The sequence below is a fragment of the Pieris brassicae genome, chromosome 3, assembly GCF_905147105.1.
Source record: "Pieris brassicae chromosome 3, ilPieBrab1.1, whole genome shotgun sequence".
Taxonomy (NCBI): domain Eukaryota; kingdom Metazoa; phylum Arthropoda; class Insecta; order Lepidoptera; family Pieridae; genus Pieris; species Pieris brassicae.
Genome location: NC_059667.1, coordinates 12,201,845 through 12,222,800, shown reverse-complemented (window position 1 = coordinate 12,222,800; position 20,956 = coordinate 12,201,845). Strand labels below are relative to the sequence as shown.

General features: G+C 31.1%; 1 protein-coding gene across 1 annotated transcript in view; it reads right to left on the bottom strand.

Moving 5' to 3' along the window:
• The window catches only part of LOC123706673 (acetylcholine receptor subunit alpha-like 1), a 153,352-nt gene that overhangs the window by 44,186 nt on the left and 88,210 nt on the right, over window positions 1-20,956 (bottom strand). The window contains exon 4 of the mRNA XM_045655992.1: window positions 1,108-1,311. Coding sequence (XP_045511948.1) covers window positions 1,108-1,293 — 186 coding nt within the window. The 5' untranslated portion in view covers window positions 1,294-1,311. The remainder of the gene's footprint in view (window positions 1-1,107; window positions 1,312-20,956) is intronic.

Sequence of the window (20,956 nt, the reverse complement as noted above, 5' to 3'; positions counted from 1 at the left end):
GTCTGAGTTATAATAACATTTTTTTATTTCATTGTGCACACGTCTATTGGTTACACACTTACATTCCATTTTCTGTGTCTTTTGTGTAATATTTTATGTGTGATGTATTTTAAATATATAAATACTAATTGGGTCTATTGGTTATTTTATTGTTCAAATTAGTCATTTACTGCAGATCCAATAAGTAGCAAAATTAAGAAAATTTGTTATAATTGAATTACTTTTTTATAATCTCATATTAATAATAATTATATTATTTACTAATACAACATTATTTCTAGTCTATCACATGTTGAAATAATTAGGTTATAAAGTCAAGAACTAATTGCGTTACGAAGGAGCAAATGAAGCATTTATTTTCTGAGTAAATACGGGGACAGCAAATCGCTTAAGTATATAAATACCATAAATACAATGTTAGCTCAGTAAATACTATTAGGCTGACGGGAACTTGAGTGCCTACATTGTGATTGTGGTTTGCATCTGGCAATAACATATAAATAAATGTAGATTGATATAGGGACTAAACCAGTACGCTGGTTTTTTTTTAATACGTTAAACACGAATATAATAAAATGTGTTTGTAATTTAAACATATTTATATTATGGATCTCTTTATACGCTGACTTTATTGTTATTATAAGAAACATTTAGCTCATAATTATGGTTATTTTATATGTAATCTATCCCTACTGTCCCTTATTGTACCCAACATTATTTGTCTTGGGGATAGTGGAGTACAATAAATTAGAAACAAGACGGGGCTTACTGTTGACCTACTATCTACTTAAAGTCTTGCGGTATTGGTGAGCAACGTAAGTCTCCAAGAACTCGGCTTTGTGCCTAGGGGATAAGAGTGACGGCGAAGGCCAAGGTATTTTGTGATACCAAGGGCCAGAACCAGTCTATTACACAGATCCCAGTTAACAAAGACGTTGCGTTTACTGAATGCTGTCTCCGACACCACCGACATCTATATGTGACATCACAGTAGCGATATTGTGTATTTTATGTATTTAATATTATTATTTATGCTGTTATGGTATTTGCGTCATAGGTTAGTACTTTTCGGTACAGATGCTTTAGTATTTAAGACAATGTACTTACAACGTCGATGAGCTGACTCAGCCGAAGCCCCATCTTGACGGTTAGACGATCTGAGTTATTGCCGACCGGCCGAATGAGCCGATTGTAGTTTGACAAGAGGTCGTCGTAGAGCCGCTTCGCATCCGGGTTTGCGACGGTTAAGCGGCCACACACGCACAGGACTCCGACCACAAACGCCAGCACCATCTTAGGCTAACACCTCCCCTGGAACAAAGACAACACAATATAAATATTTCGAACTCATGAACTTATATTAGAGTGGCCTTCTGTTGCTAATTTTACTTCTGAATAGTCTAATATGTAAATAAATAAATTTAACAGTGAATTTAAAATCGAGACCGTTCACCGTAAGCAGAATTACAGCAATTTCCCCCTCCTCTTATCAGGATAAGTAAGAAAAGCAAAAACAATAGTAAATGAACATGTTACGTTTTTGTAGGAGTCCTCGAAAATGTATTTCGTTTTTATGAATAGACAATGTATAGGTAATATGTGTAAAAAAGTAAATAATTACTGTTGACGTAATCACCAAATAAGAAAATCAAAGACTCCGCCATCCCATGCCCCCCTATAGAGCATACGTAATACTTGAACGGCCTCATATTGTAATTTAAAGATAAAATGTAAAATATATTTGGAATATTTTTCGTAACACAATCGGCAAGCATTTCATTAACATTTTACAATATAGACCTTAACAAATTGAAATATGAAAGTATATATTCGATGTGAAAATGAAAATTATTTACTACCTATAAAATCTAATTAACTCGTACGTAAATCAGAGTAGGCCGATAAATTAATACGAAATTAATTTTGTCAAAATTACAGCAACAGTTTGTACTGCGATTGCGATGGAGTCGTAAATTCTCTTTATTATGTTTTTATGTATTGAGAAATTACATTTAACTTTATTGTATGAAAAAGTCAGTTATGATCTATTTATAGTTTATACCACCCTAGTCTAATATATTAATAAATATTTAATTGGCAATTCTGTCGCATAACGTCTTGTGCAGTAAACGCAGATTTTTTTATTTATTTATATTATCATTACCACGTATACAACGTCTAAACAGTTTGAATATAGATAGATCAACAAATACATGTAGTGATCATATTATATATATTCGTAGTGGGGCCTTACCTTAGTAATAATTAATTTACAAAGGAGTTTCACTTCGGACATGTGTACTTTGTACGCACGAATTTTTTTATTCACTTAACATTCTTCATATTGAAATTATTAACGTGTACTATCATTGAATTTAAGTTTCATAAGGACCTTTTATTAAGCCATAAGCTCATATGTTGTACGATTGTATATAAATTAATAGGTAATCTTATTAATTTTGCATTGTATTTTTTAAAAATCGTGACTTTTTTGTATACTAGATATTATGCGTAATATAGTGAGCGCCTCAAAGCTCAGATAATCCTATCCCGCGACATATTGTGTGGTAAGTAGTAATCAGTAAGTTGAAAGTTGCTAACCTAAAGAAACCGCAAAATGTCAGTAACTATGACAATTCAAGTTAATAATTTTAAAATTCCATTTAAAGGTTTGATTAAATTTAATCACCGCATACCGAAGCGGAGAAACTACTTTATTAAATGAATTGTTTAAAATAGAATAATACAATTTTATAAGGACCTAAAAATGTACATATCTTATAAATTTATTTTATCGAATATAAATCTCACTCCTTTGGTCTTAGCCTCAGGTTTCTGTACCTGTTTCGTGATAATTTATTTTCTTTCTCAAGAAGGCGGTGATCAGCCTTCTTGAGCCTTCTCAAACTGCCTCACGATGTTTTCTTCATCCTAAAAACGATAGTTAATTCTATTTCGTGATTCGAACTACGACCTCAGGTGTGAGAGGTGCATGCTTAAGCCACTGGGCAGTCTGCTAATTTTATTTAACTACAATCACGTGTACATATCAAAATTTTAATTAATAATAGCATAATCCCATCGTAACCAAATCCGATTAATACGACAGACAATCATGAGCGCTGCAAATTGAGCCTTCGATAAACGTATTGACATTCGTAATGAATGGAAATCAATTATGATAATTATAATCAGCACACTTTATATATTTGTATTTAATATATATTTGTATTGGTATACACACTAAAGATGTACTAGGATGCAATACTTATAAAGAGGTCTTTATCAAAATTAAGAAATATACGGCAATCCAAACGCTGAGTATCTATACTTTTTTTAGTTTAGTTAAGCACAGCTTAGATAAGAGACATTAATCAAATTATATTTACTGATTACGGACTTAACGTACTTAAAAAATACGGTTGAATTTAGTTAAAGTAACACAGCAACACAAGCCACGCGTTCGTACATTTTAAAATTATAAAAATGTTTCTAACATTTTGTGAAAGTTGCTACATTACAATATATATATATATATAGATCTATTGCGACAAATGCTAAGTGAATTAAAAAAAAACTTCAAACCCATGGTTTGCGAACGAAATTGCAGTTTGAATGAAATGTAATTAAAAATGTGACAATTTGCTGGGGTATTTGTTTTAAAATAAATATTTTATTTTATTTTTTGAGTTAAAACATTCACTAGAACATCGTTGGAAGAATTTTTTACCGTTCAAGTATATCTCGTAAAACGTTAAAATTAACTAAATAATTCATTCCCAAGAAATTTCACAAAAAATTACGTTTACCCTCTAGATATAAGGGCTAATTGAAAAAAAAAACTCACCAAGGAAAATTCTATTTTAAGTAAAATGCCGGAAAATATCAACATTTTATAAACGCAAGAATTTGGACTTTATATTTGACAGAATAGAACCTTATTTATGTTTAGACAATTCCTTTTGTTTTTACTTTATGCGAATATGATCCTTACCTATGCAGGAATAGAGTTAAAGTTCACTTATCAGGAATTTCAGAAGGTAATAGAAGGGGCTTGGCTATGATGCTGACTTTCTGACGGGTTTTTGATTTATTTTACCTTCTTACTCAAATGCGGTCACTGTTGGTCTGTTTAAAATTATTTCTGAAGTTGTTGATATTATAAAAGACTTGTTCGTAATTTTGATAAAATGTAATTTACGAAAATAAGTTAAGCTAAGAACTTTATCCTTCGCTCCAAAATAAATAAAAGGAATTCGTTTTTTGACTCAATTTAATATGATGGTCTGAAACATTCACGACATTACCATTATCCGTTGTATAATTGCTTCACATTGCTTTAAGTCCGTATCAAAATATATGTATCTATCCCATTGGTTTGACAATGTTACAAACAAATAATTAAGTAATCAGTTAACAATTAATCATAAAAATGAAAACGATGTTAAAAAAATCAGTGCATGGACCTACAAAATAAAAATAATTTGCAAGTTAAATATTTACTCATATTCTAAAACCAATTTTCCTGTAATGTTATTAATATTCAGTTTACTTGGTCGTATAATGTGTGTACGGTGAATCAACTTAAGCGAAAAATTGATCGAAATTTCCACAGTTTTCATGCATGTAATGTAGTTTAAGTTCAATCAACCAATATTTACATATTTAAATTGTACTTTTTAATCTTAAAACTGTAATTTTATTCGTATCTTAAGGAATGAAATTAAACTGTTAAAATAGTTTTACGGCTCGTGAGACTGGATTCGCGTTTGACGGGCCACGTACGGACGTGAAACCCATGGATTGCCGATATATTTCTTAACATCTAACCCATTACACTTAACAAGATGGCACCAAGATATAATAATAACCTTTTTGTCTTTTTAAAACATCAAGTATATGTTAATAAAACATTCAATCAATAATTCCCTACAGAAATTGGCTTACGTAGTGGGTGTAGACAAGTGGAGGCTACAGGACACATATCCGATACAGTTAGGCATATCAATATAGCCGCCGAACCGAGAGCTTGGCTTATCCTAGTAATCAAATTATTTCAAAATACTATTCATGCAATACATAACACAATGTACAATTATGAATGGTATTAAATAACACCTTCGCAACATATTTATTAAGGGGGTAGAACGGACAAAAGAAATAGCAAAACACTCTCTGTCACTCTTTTTGATCGCCAAGTTTTTTAAACTAAACGTTATTATATTTTAATTACCTGGAGACAATATTATTAAGTGACGCTAACCCAGGTAATAAGTTCGAATAAGAAAATTGAAATGATCTAAAGGAAGCTCTCTCTCTGCTACCTGAAATTTCCGCGCACTTTCTTTTCACTTTTAACATCATCCTTGTTTTTTAATTAGTTACTTAATGAATATAAAAATAATAATTTGCTCTGTTTTTCTTTAAAACTATACAAAGATTAAACAATTAAATTTGTTTTATTAAGTATATTATGCATTTCGGTAGATTGTAATGTAAGTCAATACCAGTAACATTTCAATAATCTTTGAGGCTCTGTAGGGTTTTTGGGCTGAACGCAAAAATTGTCGATGGAAAGGGTGTCTTTGGCAGTTGATAGAAACCGGAAATCAGCTGACGCGATCCCTGTCGACACCGGAAGCTGCTATGACGTCACCCGCCCTACACAGCTCGTTGAACCGCCGAGTCTATTGAAAGAATGAAACGAAATTTCAATTTCGAAAACAAAGCTATTTTGCGGCTTTGACAAAGCCTTGGATTAAACTTTTGTTAGAAGTTTAATTGTACTACTAGATGTTTGTTTTACTTCATAAATTTTATTCAGAGTGCAGTTCAGTGAGTATAACTGGCTTCATTCAGGAATTGTTTAATTTATATTTTTATTAAATTTCCAAAAAACCATACCCCAACTGTCATCTTAATTTAAATTTAACTTCGTGTAAAATAATAATATGAGAAGTCTTAATACGATGTATAAACGTTTTTATGAACAATATTTTTTACTTTGACAATTCAAACATCAAATTTATGAAACTTACTATTATTTAACTATACATCTGTGGAGATAAAAATGAAAAAAAAACAAGGATAAAATTATTTAGTGATCTGGGCCAATCTTAGATATGCGAAACCATTTCTCATTCCAGTAGACCAATTACAATCAAGCGAAACGTGCCATCGTTTTAACTTCATGTTTGATTTGAATCGTAGTTTTTTGTTAGAACAGCCAAAGATTGAAACTGCTTGACCTGTTCAATCTTAGCCGGGGAATACGATATGGGCTCTTTTAAACCAATAGGCACCTCCGATAAAGGTGTACTCCCAAATGGGTAGCCCATTCCCACTTGTTATTAAATGAGGTGGCGGCCAAAGGTCTGTATAAGTTTAAAAAATATTCTTAGCCGTTTCAAGTCAGGATAGTGTTATTTTTTAGTTTTAATATATCTAATATAATAAAGTAATTAATTAGTCTATATTATATAACATCTCCAACACTAGTTTGACCAATCCAAATTTAAGCGATACTTCAAATCCTTGAGAGAAACATAATCACTAATTCAAACTTAGATACTTGAAAATAAATCAGTTAAAATAACTAAAGCATCTCAACTCTAAGATAACCACGAGACACTGTGTATTTTAACTGAGATTTATGGAGTAACAGCTTGACGCAAGCACAGATTCGCTCTGAAATTAGTTCTCGGGTGCAGCTGACCGTTTTATATGACGTATGAATTATATTATAAATACTGTTTAACACAAACTTATATTTTAAGCTATATTTATGACGTTGAATAAACGCGATTAGTATTATGATGAGTGATTATGATGAGTATGACCTTTGACCTCTGAATTTGTTTTTTTAAGCTAAAAGCACGATGTGACGTGTATGTCGCTGCTCAGTCTAACGTGCTGGTTCAAGATTTTCTTACGCCTTATAAGCTATAAGTCTTTATTCTTAGAGTCAAACTTCATATCTGCTTTAGATGTTCATAAGTGACCATCTGCGCGCTACGAGTCAAGTCCTCTGTCTCCTCGCGTGGTGCAGCCCTCATCAAGAGCCTAAAGCCTGCAGCCGTAAGCAGGGTGCGAGCCAACACATGCATAGCAGGCATACGCCCCGAATGGACCTCAACCATATAACCATATAAACTCAACAAAAGCATCGAACATGTTCGTAAGTGATATTAAAATATGATATAGATATGGGTGTACAAACACCATCCATTCTAATAACTTAAAATTAACTAGACCATAGCATTCCACACCCACATGAATCAGTTTTCAAAGAATTATATAACCACTAAAGCACTTAAAGGCTAAATACGGCCGCAGAATCGAATGCAATTCTGAGTTCACTTCCATTTATTACATTCTTACGCTCTGTGGTCTTACAAAGGCTTCTCAAATAGAACATCAGCTATCTCTTTTATGTCTTTTGATGTTCAAAATTGTATTGAAAAATTCGAAGAAACGGATTCGTTAATTTTGCATCGTTTACTATTTTACTAGAAACAAAATAATATACATTGCAATGTAATTGATTCCTTAAATAACTAACGTTTAGTTCAAATACTTACATAAAATGTAAAACATCGCTTTCCACGAAAAACAAACTAAAAATATTCTCGTTTCTCGATAAGGTTAGGTCTACCTACAATGGTATTTTTCAAAAATAGTCTATTTATTTAAAGATAATCGTTTAATGGTAATGTTCGTTGCTGGTGACGTGAAGCACAATATATCACTAGTAGCATACTTCGTTTTAATTAAATGTCATTTTGCAACGAAATTTATTAATCCCAAACACGTTAACCACATATTGTTCATAGTTCACACATAATTAAGAGTGTTAATTATGATATTTAACAAAACAGAAAAACATTAAGGTAATAATGATAATATGTGATGCAAACTTCAAATATGTCAGATATAGTTTTAGAGAACACGATATTATTTGTTTTATTAGAATGATCACCACACAATATCATAGACAACTTTCAGGTTGTAAATTGTCAATATGTCAAAGTCTATTTGTCAGTTGTCACTTTCTAGTCGCTCGAATCAGCGACACATATATATATACATAATTTTATATTATTTGTAAAAGTTCTCCTTCTCTCAAGGCCCTTGATTTAAAAAATGATGTTTCTTTAAATTATTTCGAAGCAATTAATTGTATAATTATTTTTTATTGAGGATTTTAAACTCAAGAATTCGATTTAGTTTACTTATGAATACTATATTTTTTTACTTTTTATTCTACAATATTCAGTTCAATGTACCAGGGAATTATAACACTAGAAAAACATAACATACGCCCATCGCAATACGGTATATTTTATGCAGTTCCAAATCAAAATATGAGTTATTTTACGTCAACGTGTATTTTTTTTGAAAATATTTATTTTGAAAGACCCGAATACGTTTGTAAATAAATAACGTTTGGTGGTAAGGTGAATTGTATAAATATTCACGAAATATTCCAAAATTTAAATTTTTAATACAGTTGGTCTAGTCAGTGAAACTATCGTTTTACTAGATCAACATATGGAATGTATGAAATGTGCGCCTCCATGGATTATGGGTCAAGCACAATTCACAATTTTTTTTTATAAATAATTATTATTTGTTAAAATACACAGCGCAGAAGTAAAATAACTAGTTAAAAAGGAAAAAAAATATATGGAAAGAATAATAATTCTTAATAGTTTTATACGTCTTTGTATACGAGTAGTCTGCCTATCACAATGCGTATATTTTTTCGTATACTTTATCGATTCAATAAAGAGATCTAACAATATTTGTATGGGTCTGTCCGGTCTGGTCAGTCCCGTACAAAACCGAACATTCACAAAGGATCAGCCCCTCGCTATTACATAGGTCAAATAACATGTCCAAACCAGACTTGCTGATGTCAGCGGACATTATATATTCACAACAGGACCAGGTACCTATATATTTTTTATGGTTTCAAGATTAAACAAGTTTTAATAAAGTGTTCAATCGTCTCGTTCTATTAAATGTGATAAATGCGATTTCCTCTATGATATAAAGAGGCATATAATAAAAGTATACTACTAGCTTTTTATAAAAGATTTTTTTTAAATATCATATCATACTTGGAGATCAGAAGATATGAAGAGTTGTTTTTCTCTCCACTTGCTTGAGATTAACTATCCTATGACACTCTGTGGCAGTTGTAGAGTACAAAATTAAAATAAATACTATATTCGAAATGATCTGTGGTAAATAAAATTGTATCAAATAATTATTTTTATAGTAAAAAATAATAATAAGAAACATGATTTTTAGTAAGTACAATTATTTTTTAAACGAAGACAAATGCTTAAATGTAGACCATTTAGTTGGTGTATGAAGTTCTATGCCCGTAAATTAAGCCGGGAACTATTAAGCTATTTCCCCCGAGCCGAAGTTAGGCCCCGAGGCCTACTGCAATCTAGTTCCGCTGATATGGCCCTCTTTGGAAGTGTATCGGATCTTCGTATGCTTAAAATATTAATGATTGGTCCACTGTGCCTATTTATAGACGTTGCATAATTAACTACCTTGACTCAATGGTTCAATTGGTGTTGTATAGGTTCAGATTATGTGGTTGCTTCTGTTATTAATCTTTATAAAATGTTTTAATAATGCATTTGGAAAACCCCTTTATAAAAATACAAGTAACAGTTGTTATTCAAATGAGTTTTGAATTATTTTTATTAAAGACTAACGGACCCGACAGACGTTGTCCTGTCCAGATAGGTGACATGTTACTGGCCATGTGAAAAATATGGATTTTCAAGATTAATTCCACAAACAATTAGCGACTGCAATTATTTTATATGTATTTTATCAATATAATAACCCCGATCGAATTTCATACATCCTCTTTGACGATATTTGTAGCACTCATTCCGTCTATGTTATGTTAAACGCCATAAGGTTACATGAAAAAAGTTTGAACTGTTAAGGCGCTGTTCACTGAAAAAAATTGCTATCGTAACGAAAGTATTCCTAAATAATTTTCCACGCAACTTTATTATTTTTTTCTTTCAAAAGAACCTTCTCCTGATAATAACAAACACAACAAAAAATAATTAGCGAAATCGGTCCAGCCGTTCACGCGTGACCAAGGGAAATAGGAATTAATTTATAAACATATAAGATGTCACGTCTTATTTATGATAATGTATATACAAAAATTAACCTAAGATTTACATAGATTTTTTTTTTACTTATATTAAAAATACAACTGACTTTTCATTAAATTATAAAATTTAGTAGGTCAAATATAGTATTTTTAATATAAGTAAAAAAAAATCGAGTTAAAAAATACGAAGTGCATAGAAATTTGTATGCATGACGTAACAGACATTGCCTACCACTGAATCCTTGATTAATGAGGGTCTGTTGACACAATTTCGTAAAACATTACACAAGGCTTGAATTACGAACATTTTAAGGACCCTTATAAAAATGCTAGCTTTGATATTAACCCAACACGGCTTATGGCCCCTTGTACCGCTTGTGACAAACGACACAAGACCTCGCAGGTGCGCGTAGATCCAGGTTAAATACTCTTAACCCTCTCGCTTCGGGTGACAGCCTTCTGTTCACTGATTCTATGGGATTTATGATGCAATACCTGTCTTTGGCCATTTAACTGTGCATGAGACAAAAGATTGCAACTGGCGTTTAGCGCTGCAAATGCTAAAATCATCGAAGTCAGTGACAACAGTTATTTCTCATGGCATTTTATATCCTCTGAATTTCATGTTGTTCTGTATATTCTATGAAAATTCATTATAATTAACGATAAAATCTTTTTTTTATGTAACTAATTCTCTTACACAGCTCTTCTTCTTCCTTGTTCTCTGATTTGGGTTTAGGATATTTCGGTTTTCTCACGTCTACGTTTCGTAGGTGCAAATATTTAATGCTTACATAGATAGACGTTTTTGTATAGTCGTGATTCCAACGTACAATTCAAGCATTGTAAGTCGCACATCCAAGCCACTAGGTCAACACTCCTCTATACGTAATCTAAAAAAATATTGTTTGTAATCGTAAAAGTATAAGTAGCTTTTAATGTAATCATTTCATAGTCGAAATGGCCGTGACAATTGTTCACTATATTATCTTAACCAAACACAGCTTAGTATTAAAACTGTAAGGAACTTTTTTATTTTCACAGTACAAATATACCTATCTCTATCTATACAATACGAATGTATTCTCTATCTCTGTTACACAGGTCACAGCCTCGCAATAACCCTTTACGCGGTTATAAACAATAAACCAGCCATTATCAGCTAGGTACATTCACGCAGTCAACGTTTTAACTCCACAATATGTTTATAAATAAATAGTTACAAATACGTAGAGTAAGGCCAATTCTTTTTTTGTAACAGAAACAAATGAAATGAAAAAATGTTTGGTTCACCCGGACCACATGTTTTCCAGGGGATCTTTCATACACTACAGCAGTGTCCAAAAGAAAACTTATAGCTAGAAAGATTATAGTGATATTATATATAGGGTTAGTATAGTAATAGTATTGATTTGGATGCACTACTAAAACCACCGACTCTAGCCTAGAAGGTTGTAAGGAGAAGAGACGTTGGGAAAATTAAAATATTTTAGTTTTAAACAGTTATAAAATATCGTCAAAAACAATCCTTCAAATGAGTTGTTTATATGCTCGTAACAATATAACGATATTATGTTTGTAAGTAACTTTTAATTGCAATATTACTGCATATTACGTAGCCCAGATGTGACGATAGATAGAGAGATATCTACTATTATTTTAATACAGGAATTCAAAATGAAAACAATCAAATATTTAAACCAAATCGTCAAATAAAACTTTACAAACAAATCTCCTAGTAACGATTAATGTGCCAAATTTCTCGAATCCGAGTTTTATGGCTGCGGTGTACTTTACCTTTGTTTGAAAATAGTTACACCCGTATAGGAATAATTCGATAGCATTCGCACGTTCAGAGCAGAATTTCAATTCTGTGTAACCCTCATTCCCCGTATTGGCATTTAAATTAGAATTCCTCTTAAAGGATGCCTTTTTAATTTTATGCAGAATATGTAGTGGATACATTTGTTTATTGTTCGTTTATTACTTCCTCTGTGGAGTTGAATAAAAAGTTTTTACTGCTTGGCAGCCGTGTCTGGCCCCGTACCTACTCGGACGTCTGCCAAGGTGGAGAAGCTAGCATCTGTAGTAAATAAAAGGGTTTTAAATAAAATAATTGTCGTAAAAGAACCAATGTTAAAAATTTGCCTAACCACAGCTTACGTTGTTTAAAGATACTTTATGCCTCTAAAAAGAGTTTGGTCGTTGTTTTTTACTTAGGTAACGCCAGAATAACAAAAAGTTTTTTAAATCTCCAATTGATAAACATTATAAGTGAAATGTTGGTAATAGAGTACACTTTGAAAAATAAATCCAAGAATATCAGGTTCTTTGATTTTAAAAATCAATTTCCAGCAGATGTATTGAAACTAGATTTTCCAGTAGGAATTGAAATTCGTGCTCGCATGGTTACATTTCAAAAGTTCATTCAATTAATACGTTTGTTAGCTAAACCAAATAGGAGCTTCGTTTGTTTAACAATTGACAGTTTAAATAACGTTTTTTCAGTTAACGTATTAAACGTCACAGAATGAATCAAATACAATAGAGGTTTTGTGATAAAAAACATGTGTGTGTACTTATATGTACACGCGTTAGAAGTTATATTTGTTTGGTGTAACAAGATAAAATATTTTTAAAGTTTTTACCTTTCGCCTTATTTTACGTTTGTAGAGAAAACTAAAGTAACAATAGAAAAAAGGTATTTAATACATTAAAAGTTTTATTATAACGCATTATCTTGTTAAATAAAGTGTATTTAAATATCACAAAACCACTAAAATGTTGACTATAGCTAAATTCAGGGGGTCAGTTTTTTGTGACGGTGTACGCGCGTCTTAATTTTTTACTCTCATCATTTTTCCTTAAAGCGTTAAAAGAAGTATAAAAAATTCATTTAATTGATAATTATTTATACTTATTAAAAAAGGAACATCTAAATGTTTTACCAGTATTATTTATTACCAGTTTTCAAATCAAGGGTGTAAGAGTAACGAAAACAGGAACAGGAAACTTCGCGCCATATTTTTAAATCGCCACGCTTAGGGATACAAGTAGAAGTAAAAAAAATTGTATCTATTTATGGAATATATTTTTTCGTGTGAAATACAAGTAAATGATACTGATGAACTGGTTCAGTTCTCACATTCGCCTACTTGGGAAGCGTATTTACTGAAACTAGAGGAATCGAAGATGATATCACTTTGAGAATCACTAAAACCAGAACAATGTTTGCACGTCGCGTCACGTTACATCATAGAAATTAAGACGGCGAGAGGAGCTCGAAATATTCCGATCCAAAATAAAGAGCGTGTTAGTGTATGGTTATGAAATGTTCGAGTTTACAAAGAGCACCACGCAAGAACTCCAGGTCTTCATAAATCGCTACTTTCGTCAAATGCTCGGCATATTTGGCTCGAGAGAATCTCCGATCTTCAAATATGGGAGTTATGCAATGAGGTACCAATAGATAGGACTAAATAGCTCCGAAAGTAGAAGTGACAGGGATCTGTGTCACATTGTTAAGCAAGCTTTCAACTGGAATCCTTAAAGCAAAAGGAAACGTGGCCGTCCAAAACAGATCTAGGAACGAGAGGACATGGTTGTAGAAGCGAAGGAAGTTGGAATGACGTGGAGTGAGTTAAAAAGCTGCCCATGACCAACCAGGCTGGTATTCTACGCTGGATGCCATCTGCCCCATCTGGGGACTTAAGACCTAAAGTTAACTCATTCAGATTTTTTTCCATATATTACTGAGTTTTTGAACTATGAAATTAAATAACAATAAGTTGCAACGTCCTTACAAGTATCAGTATGATAAACTATTCAATACTAATTTTTAAAAAAATTAATTGAAATAATTCAGAAGTTGATAGGTCTGCCACACAAATGGTAAGTATAGCTAATAAGCCTTTGAGATCTCAACATAATTAGCAAAACTCAATTAAGACGGCAAACAGTTACATATCCTCAATCAGGCAATCAAGTCGCTTTAATTACATTAAAATTCATCTTGTTCCTTGTGAACAAATTGTCAAAGCTTGATGTTTCAAAAGGATTATATATCGAACTAAAAATATAAGAGTTATTGTATTGTCTTAAATGGTGTAAGTTTAATACAACTAAATGATATAGTCACAGTCAATATGTATCTATTTGTGTCAAATATTGTATCGAAATTTATTCTAGTTTCTATTGGGTCGAAAATAAACACTTTCAACAAAATTTAAAATGTAATTTACAATTTATTACACCTGTATTATTTATTATGTTGTTTTTATAAAATTCTACTAAGCTAAGAATGTATACGAACAAGTAAATTTAAAAAAATAAAATAAAACGTAGATTTAAATAATGGGAAATAAACAAATGATATCGTAAGATATAAATACTATATTATCGTCGTATCGTATAGTCATTTATTTAAGGAAGAATTAATAACTTAAGTTTTAAACTTAAATGATAATAAAGATTTGATTTGCATATATAATTAACTTTCAACTAAAAGCATTCTAAATTAATGATTAAGTAGATACTAAGAAGGTAGTATCCGTCTTGAGAAAGCTTTAAAATAAAGCTTTTAGGTTAAACTCGTAATGGAATTTGTAAGATATTTTTCTTTTAATATTTTAAGCTTACACTTAACAAAACTGTGTCAATTTCTTTAGCACTCCGCTTTCTCTTAATACACCTTTTTTATTATAAATAGTTGTCACATCGTTTGCTCAACTAGTTTCTTAAGTAAACTAGATGTATATCATTGGAGTATAATTTTATAAGATAAACAGGCAAGAACTCTTTTTCTATGATTTTTCAAAGGTAATAAAAATAACCCAATAAAGATAAGTTATCAATTACAACATATATTATATGTAAACGAAATATACTGCGAGTGTTTCTCTTATTTATAGAGTGTAAATACATTTATAAATAGTCAGCAATGGCCGACGAGCCATATAAGCCTTTTAAACTAAAACTTTTTGTTTCCAATGGAGTTTAATTCAGGATCTCCGAAACGGATTAAGCAAACAAGGTGTGACTAGTGAGCTTTAGCCGCACTTTTTAAACAAAGCCTATCTAAAAGTTTCGATATTCAACTATTACTGGAAGTTACCTTACCTAATTTATAACTTTGTTGTTATTTTTATACTTAATAAAAATTACAGATAACCCAATAACATTTACAAGACTAAAATAAGTACTGTATTAGTACCATAATTTTGACAGTACTTTGACTTGTGATTGCGAGTGAGTATATCACCTTCAAACTCATGTTAAACCACGATAGATATATTTTCTTTATGACATAGTATTTTGTTAATATACCGCACCGCTTCCACACAGTTAAAAATTATTTTTTATGAAAACTTGCCGCATCCACATCGTATAATTAAATTTATACCAAACCACATCACGTATTCATATAAACACTTTTCAATTTCTAAATCACCTCTGAAATATTTGCTCAGACATCTGTGACGGAATTTCATTATTACCGAGCGAAGTTAATTGAAAAACTTTTAGCCCCAAAATGTTTGTGAATAATTTCGGTGGCTGTCAAACATAGTGATTGAATGAGGTTGTATGGTAATGTCTTCGATGCGGGAGTGTATGACAGGTATGCGATAATACTCTATTTAGGTGAATGTCATGTCTTTGAAATTCTATTAAACCGGTAAGTTTGACATTTGTCAGAAATATTTAACGTTTTAGCTTGAAACCTCAAGATCAAAAACGTTTTGTCGCATTATTATTTAAGGACACAAAAGTTTTGTACTTAGAACCTATACAACGTCTGTATAAAGTTTTATTTAATTAATGAATTACTTGAGAGAGGAAGAGACCTATTTTACGATGAATTTTAATAAACACATTTATTTATTTACATATAACATATTATATTCAGTACCCTACATATAATCATGATTAATGTTATTTGATAAAAGCATTTTTTTAGATAAGTAAAATTACTTAAACATAAATGGAAATGAAGTAGACATAACTCTTCACTTTACATGTCACAATTTAAAAGGTATGAAAATAAAATAAACATATTATCATTTGGTTGCTCATTATGAATATAAGAACAAAATATGTTTCAAGAATAAAACATTATCTCTCATGAATTAGTTTTTAAAAATCTTAAACCTACAATTAATATACGCATAAGATATTAAAATAATTTTAACATTAATTTCATTACGTAAGGAAGGTTATCTGAGGTAGAACCCGTGGGTATAATACTACCCAATCTAGCTGAGAGTAACCGCTTCCCCCGGGAGCTGTTGCAACATGGATTTAGAACTTGCTACGCGTTTCAAAATGTCAGCTTACTTTTAAAAAAATGTGGGTCTCGACGTTCTTAATTTAAAATATTTTCATTTTTATAACCTTTCAATGTGTTATCGTTGATGTGACCCATATATTTATTAAAATAAAATAAACAATAAAGGGATGTTAGGTGTTTTACTCGATATTTATATAGTGTCTGTTATAGAGAGAAATTTGAAATATGTTCAAGTAGAATATCATTTTAAGGTCCACCACAACTATGGTTTCCACCCATGTTGTATAGCGCTTCCTGGAATGAACTGGGTCCCGCCAAAACTGTGTTATTTACGACTACATCTAGTCTGATTTCTAAAAAGCCTTGATATATTACAATGCACCAGGAAATTTGTTATCCATGGCCAATTAAGGTAGACTTCGAATTAAATAATATCACACACGTTTAATTCACATACCCACAATCAATCTTGCTTTAGTTTCATTAGTTTTGTTTGTTACTTTAGTTTAGTCTGAATATTTTGTTGTCACAAGATATACCCCATAGGTACCAGCCTCTCACAAAGACGATCAATACTTTCAAGTAAACCCGTAAAATAAAATATTGGGAAGATATAATATTTATTATTATTACATCAATGAAACACAACGCTGTATACCCCATTCTCTACTAGTAGATGTCGTTATGAAACTACACCTCTTTGTCTGAATCCTGATAATTTAAGTCGCGATAAAATCAGGTCTAACTATATTATGCACTTGCATCTGAAAAACCACGGCATACTTTGAACTTCCTTCAATTCAATAGTGGTTTCAACGTGTGGTTCCATGCTTATGACGTATTAATTACTTATTGAAATCTCATTTACTTTCCAATTATTTGTGGAATAACGTTTTTAAATACGTTACTTTAAATTACTGAATAGCTTATATTCCGATTTGACTGGTTCAAACCCCTTTTAATATTTTCAGTACTATTTTTGTAAACTTGTCGGTGTTATCATCGCTTGGTTTACGTTATACAATGCATTGCCAGTAACAGTAGTGTCTACGACGTAGCGCAGTGCTACAAATAAAACGTAAAGTCTACGCGGCACATATTTACATTTCTCTAAAAGAGTTATATACCTCAGTGATATTAATTTCTAAGATAAATACGTTGCTCTGTTAAATATGAAGCTGAAATTATCGGGTTTAAGTAAACAAGCGCTGAAATAATTAGCCGATCGCTCCTACCCCACAATACGGTTACTTCGAAATTAATTTTGATACCTTCACAAGTTTACATTGTAATTTACGGGTTAATTAATTTATTTATTACATTAAATATTAAATAAATTATTGTTTATTTTCCGATATTAAACATATTATGACAAGGAAAACTTAGCCAGTGTGTTAACACACATAACAATAAAATATATTCTTGTCTCTGTCTTCAAACTCTCTTGCTACTCTAGTGAAATAAACAGGTGTTATACTAAGTCCATATAAGTCTTTGAAAGTTTTTAAACCTATTTTAAAATAGAAAATAATGTATCAAACGTATATTACATTAAGAGGTCGTTAAATTTACAACTTCTGTTGAAAGAAATTCAGTCCTAATTGCTTATAAAACTACAGTTTCCTGAATATCTAATTGCAACAGAACTTATCTATAACAAAGAATACTAACTAACCAAGTCTTGAATAGTGTGGCCAATTGCAAGGCAAGTTATAGATTGCCTACAATCAATAGCCATATTGAGCCAAGAAACGTGAAGATTTATTTATAGGCAAATAAATTAAAGTTTTGATTTCGGAAATAAAAACGAAGTAATGATCACCCTGTTATCATTTGTAAGTTTCTTTATGGAATGATGTTTTGATCTTAAGGGCACGAGCACGGGCTATTGCGATAATGTAAATCAATAATTTTAATAGTAAGAAAGAGATAGAATCTATTTACCAAGACCGTATTGCAAATATTAATAATCAATAAACAGCTACTAGAATTTTGATTATTACTTCGAGATCTCGGCCGGTGTGTAAATCTATCGAAATTGTATTTCGAGTCGAAGAATTGAATCGAAATAAATTGAAGTATTTATTCTAGATACACATGTACATATGGAAATATGGTTATCAGGCACTACAAATGCTTGGTATCAGCCGTATGTTCATAAATCGTATTATCAACAACACTTCGTGTGTAAAAGACCAGAAAATATCGAGGCGGCCGCGTGCAGTTCGAAATACAAAGGCTGTTAATGTTAGAGCTAGAATTCGTCGAAACCCCATTAGGAAGCAAATGAAGATTCCTGCTAGGACTCTGTTGCGTATTATAAAACAAGACATAAGAGCACAATCAAAACTCAACGAATATCTTGTAATTCAATTCATGTTTATACATTTAGTGGTGTATAGCTTATCCTTAAGTCGTGAATTATTGCTGTAATATCGAAAATCGGAATCATATTTTCGAATTCAGAAGGTATCACTCACTCACTGATCATATAGAGATAGTCTCAAATTCACTAATGGGAACAGGACTTTGTAAAATCTAGATATTATGATAATGTAACTCATAATTACGTTTAAAGAAAAAGTTCTCCCAGTCTTATTTGTTTAGTAACAATTATTTCAAATAAAAATTATATCGTATACATAAAATTATTCGTATTTCATTAATATTATACTGGGCAAGTAACATTTATATGTCAATATTTTTTTTATACAATAAATTACATTAAATCATATAAGTTTTTCAAATTAAATATTTCAGAATTTTAAATCCTATTATAATTTCACATAACTTTAAGAAACTTAAATGCACATCGATTCACATGTGAAATGGTTTCAAGAGAGTAAATTAAAGTCAAGTGTTTTATGACGATAAAATTCAGTGGGGGTTCCAATTTCGCTAAGCGATCCGAACTATAAAAAATGTAGCAGAGTATTCGCTTTGAAATGTGAGCTGATTGGATGGGTTATAAAGTGTTAGAAATGATAAAAAATTTAAATCAACACTCGATACATCTGGATTCCATATTAAAATATTTGTTAATTTCTTTTTCAATTGTAAACATATATTTGTAATATTTGAGACGTAAAAACCTGTATATACCATCTTCAATGAAGCGTAAAATACATATTACGGGCCATACTTTAAACATATGATGAAATTTAAAGATGAATAAAATGCACTTACTGTAAATGGTCACAATTTTAAATATATAATTGGGCCAATTATACAACAATTACGTATAACTTATATGATAACTACGAAAAAAAATCAACATTAAGCAAATATACTCCGACTTAATTTTAGAAGAAGAATATAGCTGAAATTTATTCAGTCAAACAGTTTATAAACTCCAAGCTGAGTAAACATACTTCACGTGTAACAAAAAAATCTCAAGCGTGTCGCAAAGCGTTTGAATCTCGGCAATCAACGTTATGGAAAACGAGAAAAATGTCTGACTTCTCGACAATGGGTGTTTCATTTACTTTCCTATTGAATGAAAATTGAATGTCGCTCCACGTGTGTACTTCGCAAGGTTTGTAGGAAAATTGGTTTCGGAAAATCAGAAGCGTTAAGCTCCTTTCGCGGAGTCGCTAAGACTCTGAAGTATGAACATATTCTTCAAAGTGTTATTATTTTATTCATATTTCTACTGATATATCTTTTTTTCAAATTATTTCTGACAAATCTTGTATTTTCTGGTCGTATTTCAATGTATTATAGGTAAATCCACAAAGTTTGTCGTTTCGGAGACTAAAACACATTTTGAATCGCAGAGCCAGCTCTAGTATACAAATATTTCTATATATTGTACAGTTCCGGGTATCGGGGTCAATGATAGAGGATTTTAGTGTTACTCTATATTAACCACTCGCATACAAAAATAGAATATAAGCGGAATAATGAAATGTTAATTGCAATATAGTGAATGAATGCAAACAGTTGAAAAGAGTATCTACGTCTAGCTATACTCTCGGGGCGTGAATCCGACGATTTAGGAATCTAATAAAACTGAGAAAGCCTGAGTGAGAAAAATGTACAGCGTTGGCTCGTACATATATAATAATACGACACTAAATAAATACATCATCACTTTATTCAATCGGCTACTTAATTTCTTGAATCTATCCACCGAAGCAAGAATATAGGGATACAAGGAATACTTCCCTCGTTAAAATTTTATTGTACTATTTATAATATTTTACTCGGAAAATTAATATATTTTATTCTGGTTTGTATGTAAACGATAATTATATAAAAAAACATAATAAAATTATTAAAAAAACCTAAAATCCGGTGTAAGTCACAAAAATAATTCTAATTACTATTGAAGGTGTAACCAAAAGAAACTGTAACTCTTAAGAAGCACCTTCTATTACTCATTATTAAAAAATGTGCTTCAATAAACAAAAATACTTGAAACAATTGCGTAAATACACTAAATCCGAAGTTTATTTAACACAAAGTTTTAATTAAAATTGTATAATAATGTAAACAGAATAAATAATACAAAG